This window comes from Parasteatoda tepidariorum, chromosome 1 (genome assembly GCF_043381705.1).
Source record: "Parasteatoda tepidariorum isolate YZ-2023 chromosome 1, CAS_Ptep_4.0, whole genome shotgun sequence".
Classification (NCBI taxonomy): domain Eukaryota; kingdom Metazoa; phylum Arthropoda; class Arachnida; order Araneae; family Theridiidae; genus Parasteatoda; species Parasteatoda tepidariorum.
Window position 1 is genome coordinate 1,109,386 of NC_092204.1, and position 15,916 is coordinate 1,125,301.

The 15,916-nt window shown below is 31.3% G+C and overlaps 1 protein-coding gene across 1 annotated transcript in view; it reads right to left on the reverse strand.

The window, feature by feature from the left end:
- Positions 1 to 13,804, reverse strand: part of LOC107457414 (amino acid transporter heavy chain SLC3A1) — a 31,292-nt gene extending 17,488 nt beyond the window's left edge. Inside the window, exons 1-6 of the mRNA XM_043057922.2 lie at positions 13,112 to 13,804; positions 8,621 to 8,791; positions 5,157 to 5,314; positions 3,807 to 3,932; positions 3,614 to 3,736; positions 1,346 to 1,461 (exon numbers count right to left, since the gene is read on the reverse strand). Coding sequence (XP_042913856.1) covers positions 1,346 to 1,461; positions 3,614 to 3,736; positions 3,807 to 3,932; positions 5,157 to 5,314; positions 8,621 to 8,791; positions 13,112 to 13,550 — 1,133 coding nt within the window. The 5' untranslated portion in view covers positions 13,551 to 13,804. The remainder of the gene's footprint in view (positions 1 to 1,345; positions 1,462 to 3,613; positions 3,737 to 3,806; positions 3,933 to 5,156; positions 5,315 to 8,620; positions 8,792 to 13,111) is intronic.
- Between the last annotated feature and the right edge of the window lie 2,112 nt (positions 13,805 to 15,916).

Consider the following 15,916-nt stretch of genomic DNA (forward strand, 5'->3'; position numbering starts at 1 on the left):
CGCTTTTATGTAAAAATAAAATTATTGAGATATCTTTGCACGTCTTTTTTTTAATTTCAAAACTGTACTTACTTAAAGAACATGCCTTTATATATATATATATATATATCAGAATTTTCCTCTTATTTTATAACCCATGTCAAACAGCTGACCAAATTTTGAGATTATGAATATCATTATTCAACTCTGTAACCCAGTATTTTGAACCCAACCACGAAGACAAACAAACTCCTGTATCAAGCACTGGGACAAACTAACTTTTTATGGAGGACTTTTAGATGGAATCAACTCATACTGGCATAACATGGTGAGGAAAACCACCCACGTTTTCTGACAGCAAAGGTATTCTAATCTATGATCCCTCAAACAAAGAGGATATTTTACATCAGCACTGTGGTGAATGCAAGCCAGAGGCAGCATTTGCAACAACTAGCCACTGCTGGTATTCGAATCTAGGTGACCTCAATGGAAGGCAAACCATCTATCCTAGGCAATTGCGACTCATCTAAGCATTTGCAAATCCCAGGGATGCGGAGAAAAAAATTTTTGATGCTCCGGTTTCGTTCCTAGATAATAAGCTAAGCCCCAGTTTTTCTCATTTTAATATACATTTATGCACACTTTTATTCATTGGGAAACCCTAAATCTTATAATTTGCAAATATAATTCTTTCCTTCAAAGATTAGTGGTGGGTATAACATTAACAGTGACATATATTTCAAAATAATTGACCAAAATTGGGAAAAAAAACTGTTTAATTTTGTTCTTTATATTATTATAAAAGTTGGAAAATGGTTTTTAATGCAAAAATAACATTTTAAATGCAATAACTCCTGTATTTATAACTTTTACATAAACATGAAAAAGTAAGGGATTACACACACATCTTATACAATTAGAGCAAATGACACAAAATTTTGAAGCCAGATATAATATTACTAGACTAATATAATATAAAAACACAACATGATTTTCAATACATACTTTTTACAAATCTTTTACAGTATAGGATATCCCAAAAACCCCACCCACATTTCCCACCCTCGACTGAAGTTGTAATTGGTAGGAAACTAGGACCCGTAATGCCATCTATTAGGAAAATAGTGAATTAAGTATCCCAAAGTAGAAACAAACTCAGCTCGGGCTCCTCAAAAAAGAAACTTTTCTAGTGAACAAAGTCAGTTCCAGAACCACAAATACTGCACATAATAGTTGCCTGAACTGCATTCACTGGCAAGAGGTTTAAATAATTTAATATGATCTTATGAATATAGCTGGCCAATTCAGATGCGCTGCAATAAATTTAAAAATCAATTTCCTAAAAAAAAAAACATGCTCTACTAACTTAAAAATTCCAGAGGAGGTTGCAAAATCACTGATGATCTCTTTCCATTCTGCCAAATATCCAACATTTTCAGGTTGATTAAGAGTGTAGACATGATTGAAATCTTTATACTCTACCTACAACATAAAACAGAAAAATACTAAATATAGTGGCTATTGACATAGGAGTAACATGAAAATTTTTGAGGGGGCATGCAGTATTTTTTTTTTACTTATTTTTTTATTCATTAAAATATATATATTAAAATTATTTTGCGGTAGATGATGGATTTAAGGGGTAATTATGAGTCGAACTCAAAAATCCTGAAAATTTCATTAATGAATAAAATCATTAATGACTCATTTCAAAAAATTAATGTCTTTATAAATTCGAATCATTGTTATTGTTGTAATTGTTGTTTTCAAAACATGAAATTCTAAATAAATCCTATGCAGCATGATTTAAATGAATAATTATGTATAAGTTTACTTTAATATTTAATCACATTTATAATTCTAAAAGAAAAAATATTTACAATGAAAGAGATGCCAAGTATAAATTCTAGTTCTAATATTTTAAAATAAAATCGACAAGAATTTTTATTTATAAATGTGATCGATGATTTCTTGAAACTACTGGACCTTGGATTTCCGGATCACGGTTAGCGAAAAATTCGGAAATCCAGATTTTTTTCCAGAGCACAATCATCTCTGGGATTCTGAATATGTATTCCGGTAATATTATGAAACCAGGGCATCTTAATTTTTTAACCTTTATTATCTTAAAAATAAAAATACCAAGACAAAAAATCTTTTTAATAACCACTTATTATAAAAGGTTAAGATTCGTGTACAATGCACAAGAAAAGGATGATTTTTAATCTAATGATTACATCTTCACATTCTAGGACTCAAACTTAATGGTTTGAGGGGGGTGACATCAAACATGAGAAATAACTAGTAGAGACGACACTGTAAGTTACGAAATCAGACACAAAAACTTACTTTCTCAGAAAACATACCTTTTTTGGCGGATTCAGATTTCTGATCCCCAAAATACAAGGTATGGACACAAATTTCATTCTAACAATTCAAACAGAAGAGAGGTCTAAAATTCGGATAATAAATTGTCACTAAAAGTTTTTTTTTGCATCGAATATCTTTGGATAAACCAATTTTATAAATAAAAGAAAACATTTGTTTAACAATTTGAAATATGCAAAATAATCAAGGAATAAATAATCTTGTGTCTGCTTTATGTGTTGTTGTAACTGGTTTGACAAAAAAATTGGCAAGTGGTCCAACAGTAATCAAATCAGTTATTTATTTTTTGAATGTTTCCTTTTTATTTATTTCCTATCCACTTGAATTCTAATGCTGTTTACACATGGTAAAAAAAAAACATTGGTTCAGCTATTTTATTATTTGAATTATCAAAATTAATATTTGTATTAGAATTAATATAAATATTTAAATAGGTTAAGCATCAAAATATTTTTCATTGTAGACATACATAGGATAAAAAAAGAATTAATCAAAAAGAGTAAAACACACAAATCAGGCCCAAAAGCTAAAACAGGGTGCATAACGAAATCTTTCAACAAAAATTAAATACCTATTAAGCACTCAAAAAATATTTATATGTGACAAAATAACTAGCTTCTGACAAAGAACGCTCTTGTTTAGATTGTAGTGATCGAGACATCGTAAAATGATCGAGAGATTTTTCGGTTCCATATCAGAAGGTGGAAAATGAACCTTGAAATTAAGAATATCTTGCAAATGCAGCAGAGTTGCACATCAGAGAGAGCAATAAACTCAACGAACCCAGCTCAGTATATGCACATGCGGACTCTCTAGATTGTGGTTGAATAAATTGTGCATAACATTGAATAAAACAATGTGAAAACCATGCTTTTTCATAATACACAGCGAAAATAGACACTACAAGGAAAAAAATCTCATTTTTGAAAAGAGAAAATTAAGCCCTTTTTAAAAACGCCACATGAAAAAAGTACCTTAAAGAGCTTTTAAAAAACTAAATAAGCACCTTTAAGCACTTTTTAAAAACGCAAATAAAGAAATATTTTTTTTAAAAAAGGAATGTTAAGAGATACATTAAAACTGAAATGGGCATCTTAATAAAACTAGATAAAAAGAAATACATGGAAAAGCAACAATTTCCACAGTGTTATATGGATAGTTAGAATTCTACAATAATGTGAGGATTTTTAAAAAAAGGTTTTGAGTAATTGGGGAGGGGGTGCAGTATATGGAAGCAACAACTTACATTAGGAGGAGGGTTTTCAACACCCATGGCTTCATCACGCAGACTGGAGTCTTCAACGAGGTGACTTGCTGCAACAACTTTGAGGCCATCAATACCTTTTCCCAACCAGAATTTCACAATTTCCTTTAATAATGAATGCATTAAAATATTGTCATACATTTCACTTGAATTGTTGGAGTGGATCACAACTTACCTTTAACTCCTGTTGCACTAATGGACTTCTCAAATTGAGGTCAGGCTTGTCTTTTCCAAATGTATGAAGATAGAACTGTTGCCTGTTATCATTCCATTCCCAAGCGGAACCACCTTCAACGCTGGGCTATTAAAAAAAAGATTTATCAACTGAATTTATAACCTAAAAATGACAGGGTGTGTAGTTGAATCTTTCGACAAAAAATAAAAAAATCTTTCACTCAAAATATATTTTTAACCACTACATACATTAACAAAATGTTAAGTAATTATCAAAAACTTGGCGTGATCATCATAAAATAACTAGTTTCTGACAAAGAATTATTTTTCTTGATTATATTGACCATTATAAAATGACGGAGAGATTTTTCGATTCGATATCAGACAGAGGAAAATGACACAGAGAATATCTTGCAACATATAGAAGAAATGCACATAAGAGTGCTAAAATCTTACCTACCTCAGCTCAGAAAACGCACATTTGGACTAGCAAGTATTTCATCAAACATCCTTTTATACGCTATAGACAGACGGTACGCAGAAATGTATCGCAGATCTGTCAACTTTTAATTCTTTCGTCGACAATTTTCCATAGTCGTCGTAAAGTGGAATTTGAATCAAAAATTTAAGCAGAAACATACGTTGCACTTTGAAAAAGTTTTAAAGGGCAACTATGATTCTATTACATATTAATATACATACACTTAATTTTGTTAAAAATAGTGGTGGTCAAAAAAATTATTGATCAATTTTGCAAATTCAAGTAACGTATGGAAAGTGTACATTTAACTACCACTTTAAATATAAAAATAAAATTTTGCCCCAAATGCGTGAAAGTTTGCAGGTATGGCATTCTATTCGAATGAATTGTGAAAACGTTGAATAGAAAAATGTGAAAAATCGCGCTTTTGCATATTATGAGGTGAAAATAGACACGGTTAAGAAAAAAAAATCTAATCTTTGAAAAAAGAAAGCAAAGCACTTTTGATAAACACCCAATGAAAAGGGCTATTAAAAAAATGAAAATAAGCACCTTTAAGCACTTTTCAAAAACACTACGCACCCTGTACTACGGTAACAAGCGAGAGCGCATCTTTAATTTGGGTAACATGGAGGAAAAGGAAATTGGCTTAGGCCAAGATAAAGACAAAACTATGCACAAACACCCGTATTCCTAGTCTTTTCCTCGTAACCATATTACTCACCACGACTAGGAATTCTCCCGAAATTTAATGATCGTGATACTAATCTATAAATACAACAGTGCACTAACAATGTGAATGATGAGAGTAACTGGAACAATTGTTTAAAAGAAAACTGAGAGGATTGAAAAAAAAAAAAGTTTTGTTACCCAGTTGTTGGGAAGTTTGTTCTTATCTGCCACTTCAGATGGAGAATCAGCCCAAATGTAGAAGTCAGAGTAAGGCTCTTGATTTTCAACACTGGCAACAAACCACGGATGCTTATCACTTGAATGATTGGGAATGAAGTCCACAACTAAACGGATATCTGGAAAAGCAGTTTTAATACATCAGTAATGACTAAAATAGCAGAGAGCACTTTCAATAACATGTCATTTAAATACATACATTTTTTAATGCTTAAACAGGGTGCATAACCAAATTTTAACAAAAATAAGCACCTTTTAAGTACTAAAAAAATATTTTTATTCACTTTCCAAAAAAATCATAAGGGTCTTACATGAAAATTTGAACGTCTTACATGAAAAAAAACCTTACCTACGGTAAACACGTGGTTGCAGAGGGGTTGTGTTCTGTTGTTCGAAAAGGTTCTGAACAATACTGGTAAATAGGGAAGCTAGATACCGGGGCAAATGTTGAAAATAATGGAAGATCCAGGAAGAAAAGTGAAACTGATTTTATTCTAAATGACGTAATTTGAAGCTTTTTCCAAATTCGCGAATTTTGNAATGTGTTCTGAAAGGGGTTCCATGGTTCGGAGGGGTTGTGTTTTGTTGTTCGAAAAGATTCTGAACAATACTGGTAAATAGGGAAGCCAGATAACGGGGCAAATGTTGAAAATAATGGAAGATCCAGGAAGAAAAGTGAAACTGATTTTATTCTAAATGACGTAATTTGAAGCTTTTTCCAAAATGCGAGAAATTCACGAATTTTGAAATTGATTTATAGTATACACAAATTTTTCGAGGTAATCATTTTTTAATGCGAGAAAAGAAAAAATATGTGAGACTCTCGGTATGTAGTGAAAACACTGATGAGGGATGGTGGTTTCAGAAGTGTTCCACTGTGAACATTTTTATGTAACAGACAAATTATTTTCTTATTTCTTGTTCAAACATTTTTTATAATAATTTTTAACAATATACAATGATGTATTAATACGATGTATCTAAGGAAATAATATAATTTAAAAATGTGAAAATAAGTTTATGCTACTTACTTCTAACAACTAGTAAATATCAAAAGCTAGCATTATTTGCTGTATTAAATAATATTGTGTGGTTATTTTTCAGTATTTTATACAATTGCAGCGTTTTCACTACAGTACGAGAATCGCCTATTTTTTTCTTTTCTCGCAATAAATAACGATTAACGCGAGAAGTTCGTGCACTCTATTAATCATTTTTCAGAATGCACGAATTTTGGAAAAAATTTTGTCTTTTGCCATTTTGAATAAAATCTGTTTCACTTTTCTTCCTTGATCTTTCATTATTTTGAACATCAGTCCTTGTTATCTAGCTTCCCTATTTATCAGTATTGTTCAAAACCAGTGCGAACGGCAGAGCACCGGTAAAAAATTTAAGATGCCCAGCCTTATGATGTGTAAAATATATAGATGTCCAGCCTTGTCATATATTTCAATAAAGAGACTGTTCATTTATAAATCCTCATCTCACAATTATCTATCACTGTATAAAATTTAAGTTTCAGGAATTAAATGAAAGGAGGCATCAGTCAGGAACCAAAATTTATGAGGGGAAAAATTTTAATTATTTTATTTGGTATATAAAATTATATGTTCATTTTAAAATAATGCTCATATAAAATGAATATAATCAAATTATTGAAAAAATGCATTGAAAAAGTTTTATTTTTCTCAATGAAAGATATAATTTAAGTGTAGTGCTGCCTACCATCTGTTAATTATTATTAAGGATTAAATTTCACTTTGGAAGCTTTGGTTTCACAAATTGAGCTCTGTGTGTTAAGTAAGATTGTTTTTAAAAAAAGAACAGTGTTTCCTAATGTGCCACCATGGGGGTTAAACAAGCTTTTTTTATGAAAAAATCAATTCAATTGATTCAAATCAAATATTTCTCTTTAGATATATTTGAAAGATTTAAATTTGTTACAACATACAAGTAATAAATCTATTAATTTTTAAAAATATAAATATAAAAATTTAGCAGCACTAATAACTATTTGAAAATATTTACACAAAGATAACGAATCAAATATTTACTTACAAGATAAATCAAGACTTACCAGAAGATATATTTTAAAAGACATTTCAATTCAAGCAATTAATCATTTACTTCATTAAAAATTTGTTTCCATAATTTACTCCTTATATTTATAAATAAAATGTACTCTTTTCCTTTTGAAAAACAAATTAGTATTTTTTTTTTTAAAGTAAAAAGATACTTTTACTCTTTCAACAATAAACATTTTACACAAAAAATATTAAACCCCTGATGCTTTTTTCTTTTTTACTTTAATATTAATATATATGTATTATAAAAATGCCATAAAAACAAAAATACTTATGTATTTTAACAAAAAAAATATTAAAATATGCAGTTTAGTTTAAATTTAGATAAGACAGATTATGAATATCTGCCTTTTTTTCTTCGAAAATATGTTAAAAGAAAACAAAACGCGAAACAATATTTTATTTTACAGTAATCAAGTTAACACATAAATATTTTGAAACGATAAAATTTTATTTTTTTATTAAAATCTCGAAATTTATAACATCACTGAGATGAATTTCTTTATTGCATTCATACGAATAATTGATCTTCTCTGATTCAAATCTGAAATCGTATTTGCATTTAAAATAAACAGATTTTTATTTAAAANAAATTTAGATAAGACAGATTATGAATATTTGCCTTTTTTTCTTTGAAAATATGTTAAAAAAAAACAAAATGCAATACAATATTTTATTTCACAGTAATCAAATTGTTAACACATAAATATTTTAAATCGATAAAATTTTATTTTTTTTATTAAAATCTCGAAATTTATAACATCACTGAGATGAATTTTTTTATTGCATTCATACGAATAATTGATCTTCTCTGATTCAAATCTGAAATCGTATTTGCATTTAAAATAAACAGATTTTTTTTTAAAAATGATGTTTGTAAAAAACGTCTTGGCCAGAAATAAATTTGTTCCAGAGTGGTATAATTAAAACAATGAATATAATAAAAATAAAAAAAATTTAGAGTCGATTCCTACTAAGGTCAACACAGAAAAAAAATTTTTAATTACTTTTTATTAAATAATTAAAATTTTTTCTCCCATATGAAACTAAAATTAAATAAATTTAATTGATGAATTAATATTTGACAAAACTGTATTAACATCATCCACCACAAGTTAAAAAAATGTATTTGAACTTTACAGGACGAACAAAAAGTATTTTATGAACGATCGAAAATTTGAACAAGATATAGGGAGAGAGAGAGAGAGTGAACTGATAGTAGGAATTTAATATATGCACAAATATGATTAATTAAATTTTCTCAAAACATATACGAATTAAAAGCATTATTATAAGATGAAGAAAAATTCAAAATAGACATTTTTGAAACATAAGGATTACCGTTTTCTTTCAATTTGGTTACCAATTCTTCAAACTCAGCCAGAGTTCCGAAGTTACTGTCAACTTCTGTGTGATTTACAACTCCTCCGTTAGTATCACCTTTATAAAACGCACTCAACATCAGGGCAGAAATTTTTTGCTTTTTAAAGTAGTCTAATTTCTCAATAATGCCTGCAATGGAAAGACAAATCACGTTTCAAGAACAGTTACAAAACAAATTATATATTCTAGTAACGGGGATGTTACACAGGCTTAGACAAAATGAAATACTTTTCTGCCAACATAAAATCTCAATTAAAAAACTTTCTGCACACATTACCCTAGTAGCAATATAACTTGGACCCTTTCTAGACCAATATTCACGAATCTAGGCTCAACAAGGGTTTTAGACAGTGGGGGAGGAGTTATTGACCATGCCAACCTTCATCTATCAAAAGGTACCTTGTGATTGAATCAAGTTAGCATGTCTTATATACCAGTGAATTGATGTTTAATATTCGTAGAGGTAGTTACGCTACAAGACCAATATTCACGAATCTAGGCTCAACAAGGGTTTAGACAGTGGGGATTTTCTGATATTAGTCCTCCATATAGAATAGTCTGATTCATTTCATATTTTACAGCCACTTTACTACCTATATCAGTTGACAGATTCATGCAATATTTTATAGTCATTATTCAGCCTACCTGCAAACTTTTAATCCTTTTGAGGACGATTTACCCCAGAGGTAGTAAAATGGTATTTAAATTACAATTTTAGGCAGAAACATATGCTGCATTTTGAAAATGCTTATGCAGACTATCATAACAGTGTTACATATTATGCTTAATACAGAGCTCATTCTAGGCAAAAAAACAGGCAGGGTGCAAGAGTTTAAAAAAAGGGCATTATTATTCTAAAAAGGCAATAATTTCTTTCTATGGGCTTAACACGTTCGATTAAAAAACATTGTCAATTAGTAAAAGAATTTTTTTTTTACTTTACTAAAAGTAGCAAAGCAATCATATTAATTACTAATTTTTATTAATAAATTAAAGTATATCAATTTAATGAGCTAATTAGCTTAGTAATTTATTTAAATGCATGCACATATTATAATAATAAATGTATGTTTTTAAGTGTCTGTTGTTATGATTTAATAATTAAAATGATTAATAATAATTATGATTTAATGATAGTGGAAGTAACTGCAAACTTTCAAAGACAAGTACAACAAGAGGGTATGATGGCTATTTTTCCTTTTCCATATAAATCTATGTATTGACAGCAATGACAAACTAAATAAAAAGAGTGGAAAATAACAAAAGCTTAAGAAATCCATCGTAGAGTTTGGGGGAAAAAAAGGTTTGAGGAAAGAAAGGGTATGGAGTCTATTACATCAGGGCACTAATTTACTTCAGGGGCAACAGGGTGGATTCTTTTGACTAAAAGGGCAGCAGGGAGCTGCACCCTGTTTACCCTACCTAGAATGAGCTTTGTACACGCTGTAGAAATTTTTACTCTTTAAGGGTTGATTTATACACACTTAAAGTATTAATTCTTAGTTTAAATGAATAGTACTTTGAATCGGACTATAAAAGTAACAAAAGCATTTTCTTTCAAGCATTTATCTACCTACATCTATGATGATAGTACAGCAAAAAGTATCAATCTGAATATGTTTTGTTGTTTTAAATTCGAATAATCGAATTTCCACGTATTATAAACCGATTTTAATGGTTTAAAGGAGTAAACTTAAATATGCTTATTAATTAGTGTTAACTATTAAGTTACGAAATCAGACAAAAAACAAAAACGCACTTTCTTCGAATAAATGAAACTTCTTTTGTTGTTGTTGACTGATATGGATTTTTTCCCACCAAAGCAGGTGGGATTGTGGAAAATAGAGTCCAGATAATTTAGTCTTATGTTTGGGTCCCTTAATGTTAATTTTACTTTTTGCTTATTTCGTGGACTTTTCAAGCAAACCAAAACATTTTTGCACACAATTATAAAATTTGTTTTTCCAAAGAAGAAAGTAATTCCTTTTTTATTATTATTTCGTTAAGTAACTGTCGAAAACTTCTTTAATTGTATAAAATCGTCTTAAAGCATGCACAACCTTAAATGACGAAATCGGTTTCTGAGTTATCCAATTTAAAAGAGTCGTATATTTAAAATTTAATTTCTTGTAAACTACTCTGCAGATTTCATTCTAATTTTGTACTTTGCCATTTTAAATAATTTTGTAATTTAAATTTTGCCATAAATAATAGAAAATAATTANTATTACATCAGGGCACTAATTTACTTCAGGGGCAACAGGGTGGATTCTTTAGTCAAATCCTTTAGGATTTGACTAAAAGGGCAGCAGGGAGCTGCGCCCTGTTTACCCTACCTGGAATGAGCTTTGCTTAATATTTTTTTTAAAAAGCGGTGGTCAAAAAGATTAAGTTTATAAATGCATATAGAAAGCATACATTTTACTACCACTTTAAAATATAGAAAAAAAATCGCGTCAAATGCGTTAAAGTTGGCAGGTATGTATGTATAAAGGACCAATATCGAAAAATCCAGGCATCTCAATGACAGGTCCCTCGATGCATGTTCAATTAGGACACATATTGATCCAATTTTGAATCCAACTAGGGCTTAAGGCAGAAATGTAGCTAGTAACTAGTTTCAACTCTATATATTTTTTTGGCAAAATTTGTTTGAAAATCACACATTATTTTTTTTAAATGCTAAATTGTTATACACTATATTAATTCATACTACAGTGATGAGTTTGGTAACAAACGTAAAAAGCTGAAAATAGAAATACAAAAATATCAGGAGCAAAAAAACTTTCATGTTGTAAATCTCGTTTGGCTTGGTAATGTTAATTTTTTTCTTCTTATTTTAATTACAGAAGTCAGAAATTTTTTGAAAACACCATTCGAGTGTACACTATCAGGGGTCTGTCCAGGCAGAATTTACTACCATTTAGCGGTACCTTCACAAATTCAACTTTAGAAAAAATGGTAGTTTCACAAATTCAAATTTAGGAAAAACGGTAGTTTCACAAAATACTTTTTCTTAAAACCCATAAGGAACAATAAATCCATATTTTTGTGTTGATTTTTTAATTTTTCACAAATTATGTCTAAATTTTCACAAAATAGGTAGGTACCTCTCAAAAAAACCTAGACAGACCCCTGATTATACAGATCAGATATTATAGGATTGCTATTGCATTATAAAACTGTTACGATTTCTTTGGTTTTGGTTTAGTGTTTTTATACTAGGTTTTTTCCACCAAATAACACATCACATTTAATCAAAATTGTGAACAGGGTCGGAATTTCGATCGGAAGCAGCCTATTTCCTCCAAGACTAGAACAGGGCGATAAATCAATCTATCAAGAATCATCGATTTAATACCAGGGGTCTGTCTAGGTTTTTCTGAGAAGTACCTATTTTGTGAAAATTTAGACACAATATGTGAAAAATTAAAAATAATATTAAAAAATCAACACAAAAACATAGTAAAAATATAGATTTATCGTTTCTTAAGGATACAAAAATAAAATCTTAAGAAAAAGTACTTTGTGAAACTACCGTTTTTCCTAAAGTTGAATTTGTGAAACTACCGTTTTTCCTAAAATTGAATTTGTGAAGGTACCGCTAAACGGTAGTAAATTCAACGTGGACAGACCCCTGAATACCATTCTAAAATTTGTCAAATGTTGTTAAAACAAATCAACACTTAATTTCAAGCAAAAGAAGTTAATAAAGTGTTGAAGATTTACTGTGCTACCCCACTCAAAAATCTGATACCACTACACTGGTTTTGACAGGACGGTTTCATCCTCGGTTTTAACTAACTAACCCTGATTTAAACAAAATATGTAGAGTGGCTCAGGGGACAGCGCCTTCAAACGGGTTCAAATCTCAGCAATAGCTGGTCAATGCGAATTATGCATCCGGCTTGCACCGACCACAGTGCTAACTTAAAGTTTGGTAGATGGACCCTACCAAACTTTAGTGGTAGATGGACCATAGGTTAGAGTCCCTTTGCCGTGGGAGGTCTTCGTGGTTTTCCTCTCCATGTAAAGCAAATGCGGTTTAGTTCTATCAAAAAGTCTCCCAGAAGACAAATTTCTCCCAATACTAGATCCACGAGTTCCCTTGGATTGGGTTCAAAATGACAAGGCTACGGGATTAAACATTAGTAGCCGTAAAACCTAAATTATGTCGGCTGTTCAACGGTTTGAAAATAATATACTTGATCCAGGAGTTTTCTCGTCTTCTGGATTAGGTTTAAAATTACAAGGCTGGAACATTAGTAGCAATAAACCCAACATTTTGGGTCGGCTGTTCAATGACGGGTTGCTTTAGAGACTAAATCTAAAAAGGCAGTATTTTGAAACAGTATATCCAAAAAGGAAAAAAATTACATTAATAAAAGGTACACTAGAAATACCCCCTTGAAATAAATTGCTCAAGAGAACAATATTTTCAAAATATACCTTTGAAATCACCGATTCCGTTTCCATCCGAATCTTTGAAAGTTTCGACTTCCACTTGGTAGAGAGCATCTTTTTGGAACCATTCGACCTTTGGAGGTGGTGGACATCGAGGGGCCATAATAATAATGACCACAGCACCCACCAGCATCACAAACCAGGCGATCCAGAAAAGGATGAAGAGTATGAGACGGAGCCTCACCCAGAAGGGCTCATTTGCATATTTCATCAACTCATCTTTACCCATTCCAACAGCGCTTTGAGACATCTGAATATCCACCTTAGCTTCTCCATTCTTTCCTGTATCCAAATTCACCGAAGTGAACTTCACTTTATCTCCTGTTAATTTTTCTTTGGCCGAACTCTCTTCGTCCATAGTGTCGACTACTTCCGTATCGTGCTGGTCGCCATTGCAGGCACCTTCTTCGTTACTTTTATCCATTCGATTAATTCAAAGATGATTCGGTATACAGACCGAAATGAAATCGATAATGTGTTGTTTAATTCTCTAGCTCAAATGCAAAGAGCGTACAATATGGAAATAGTAGTTATATAATAAGTGACGAAACGATCTGGTATTTTAGCGTCACTTGATAGAAGTGTTGAGTTCGATCTATTTTTCGACCAGGGGGAAGGGCGCTGCCACTCTGGCGTAATGATGACGTCACGTCGTAAAGTAGAGCACGCATGCGTTACAATGACTTTATTTTCTTAAGAATGATAGAACTGTTTTTATCCAAGGTTTTTTCCTGTTTGATTTTTAAGATAGGTGAAGTGAAAAATTTTTTATCTATAAAATAAATTTAGATCAAGTTCAGATTAACGTATAAGCTGGATAGGGCCTCCCTACATTAGAATTTTTTTTAAAGCTTTGTTTGAAACTTAAAAATTTGATATTAGATTTCAAAAAAAAAAATTCGCATTACTCGGCGCTTGTCAAAATTTGCAAGTCAACAAAGAGGCTTTCTTCCCAATTTCCTGCAAATTGTTTCTCTAATTGCCTCTTTTTTTGTGTCAAATTTCTAGGAGTTTACTAAATTCGAGGGGGTTTTGGTATTAACCACAAATTGTGCATCAATTACCGCACAATAAGAATGTTTTAATTAAATGTTTCAGTCCGCTTTTCTGCGTACTATTTATTTATCAATTTTTTGCAGTTGCCCAATTTCTTAAAATAATACCATATGGAGGCACTGCTTATTTCCTTCCCCCCACAATTGCTTCTCATTCATCACTTTTTTTTCCCCTTCTTCTATTGATCTAAAACGTTCTTTACAAACACATTTTATTTGCTAAACATACAATTATTGTAGTTTCATAAAGGAGAATTTTGTTAATATGTTTATGGTAACGAAATGAACGATTCAAAAATATTCATGAACTTGAAGAAGAAAATTCAATTGAAATTATCATTTCTTTTTTTAAATTTAGTTGAAAACAACCAGTACTTATTAAAATAGCCATTTTTAATTAATAATAATTGGATTAATTGCGATAATGAAGCAGAAATGTTTGTTTGATTTACACTTGTCCGGAATTTCTTACAGGAATTATTTTTTTTAAGTAACAAGACTATTTTCATGTATACATTTGGTTGGTATTCCTTAAAGAAAGTGTTTCTCGCATGAGAGCTTTTTAAGATTAAGTGTCACAGTCGGATTAGCAATTTTCCAATCCAGCGGCGTTTAACAACCCGCTTCATTTTTAGTATTCTCTAAATAAAATTTAAAAAGAACTTGATTCTTGCTTTGGTTCAGGTGACAAATTTTAATGGAAATAAAAGCTTATATTTCAATTGCTTGCATTTAATTTACAGCCAAGATTAGAATCTCCAAAAAAAAAAGAAAATGTCCCGCAGTGGATTGATCGTTAAGACACGGTTCCCAGCAGATCACCGAAATCAAGCATCACTGGCTACGGTCAGTGTGCGGGTGGGTGACCACTTGGATCAGTCTGCGTAGGGACCGAGGGTGTGCGGTATTGGTCCTCGTTAAACTGTGCTACCGTAAAGTGACTTCGCGTGCAGGTCGTCGGGCTACCGAAGCGGGGGTACCATCCCCTCTGCAGAGGATCAAAATTGTGATGGCATGTCTTCGGATCTTCCTCAGGGATGTTTCCCAGACCGTCGCTAATAGCCCATTGTGCATCTCTAGTGCGCCGTAAATGAACTACAACAACAACAACAAAAAACCAGCCAGGTGGCCGAGCGGTTAGCATGCCTGACTGCGAAGCCACTGGCTGCGGGTTCGAATTCCGCTCTGGACATGGAAGTTTCTCTTTATGCGTTGTTGTGTGTGAATGTGGCCCACCCTATGGTATGTGTGGCGTGAGTAATGTTGCTCACTTCCGTGACTTAGGTTCACAGCTGCCCACTAGGTAACGTTAAATGAGCAACACTTCCGGCATCTTCCCAGGTGAAGAACATAAAAGTTCAGTACCTGCCGTTTGAAAGGGAAAAAAAGGAATCTCCAAAAAAGATAGCGAGTCGTTGTTTAAGGTTGCTGGATTGTAAATTAGCTCCAGTTATTACTTACATTAATGCTTTATAAAGGTTATGTGCCATTGCTTGGTATACTTTTACCCTGTATTCCCAACACTGTTTCAAAATGTAAATTGCCACATTCCCTACATTGAGTTTCCTTTTTTTTTTAATTAAGTGCCCGATATTCACTGAAGTTTTTCTGTTAGAGTAAAATTTGCTTGTCATAAAAAATTTGATTTATAGAAAAATGAAAATTAATTTTTTTTATACTAGATAATCAACTTAGTAACATAAAAAAAGAGAGAGAAACTAATACAATGTTTCTT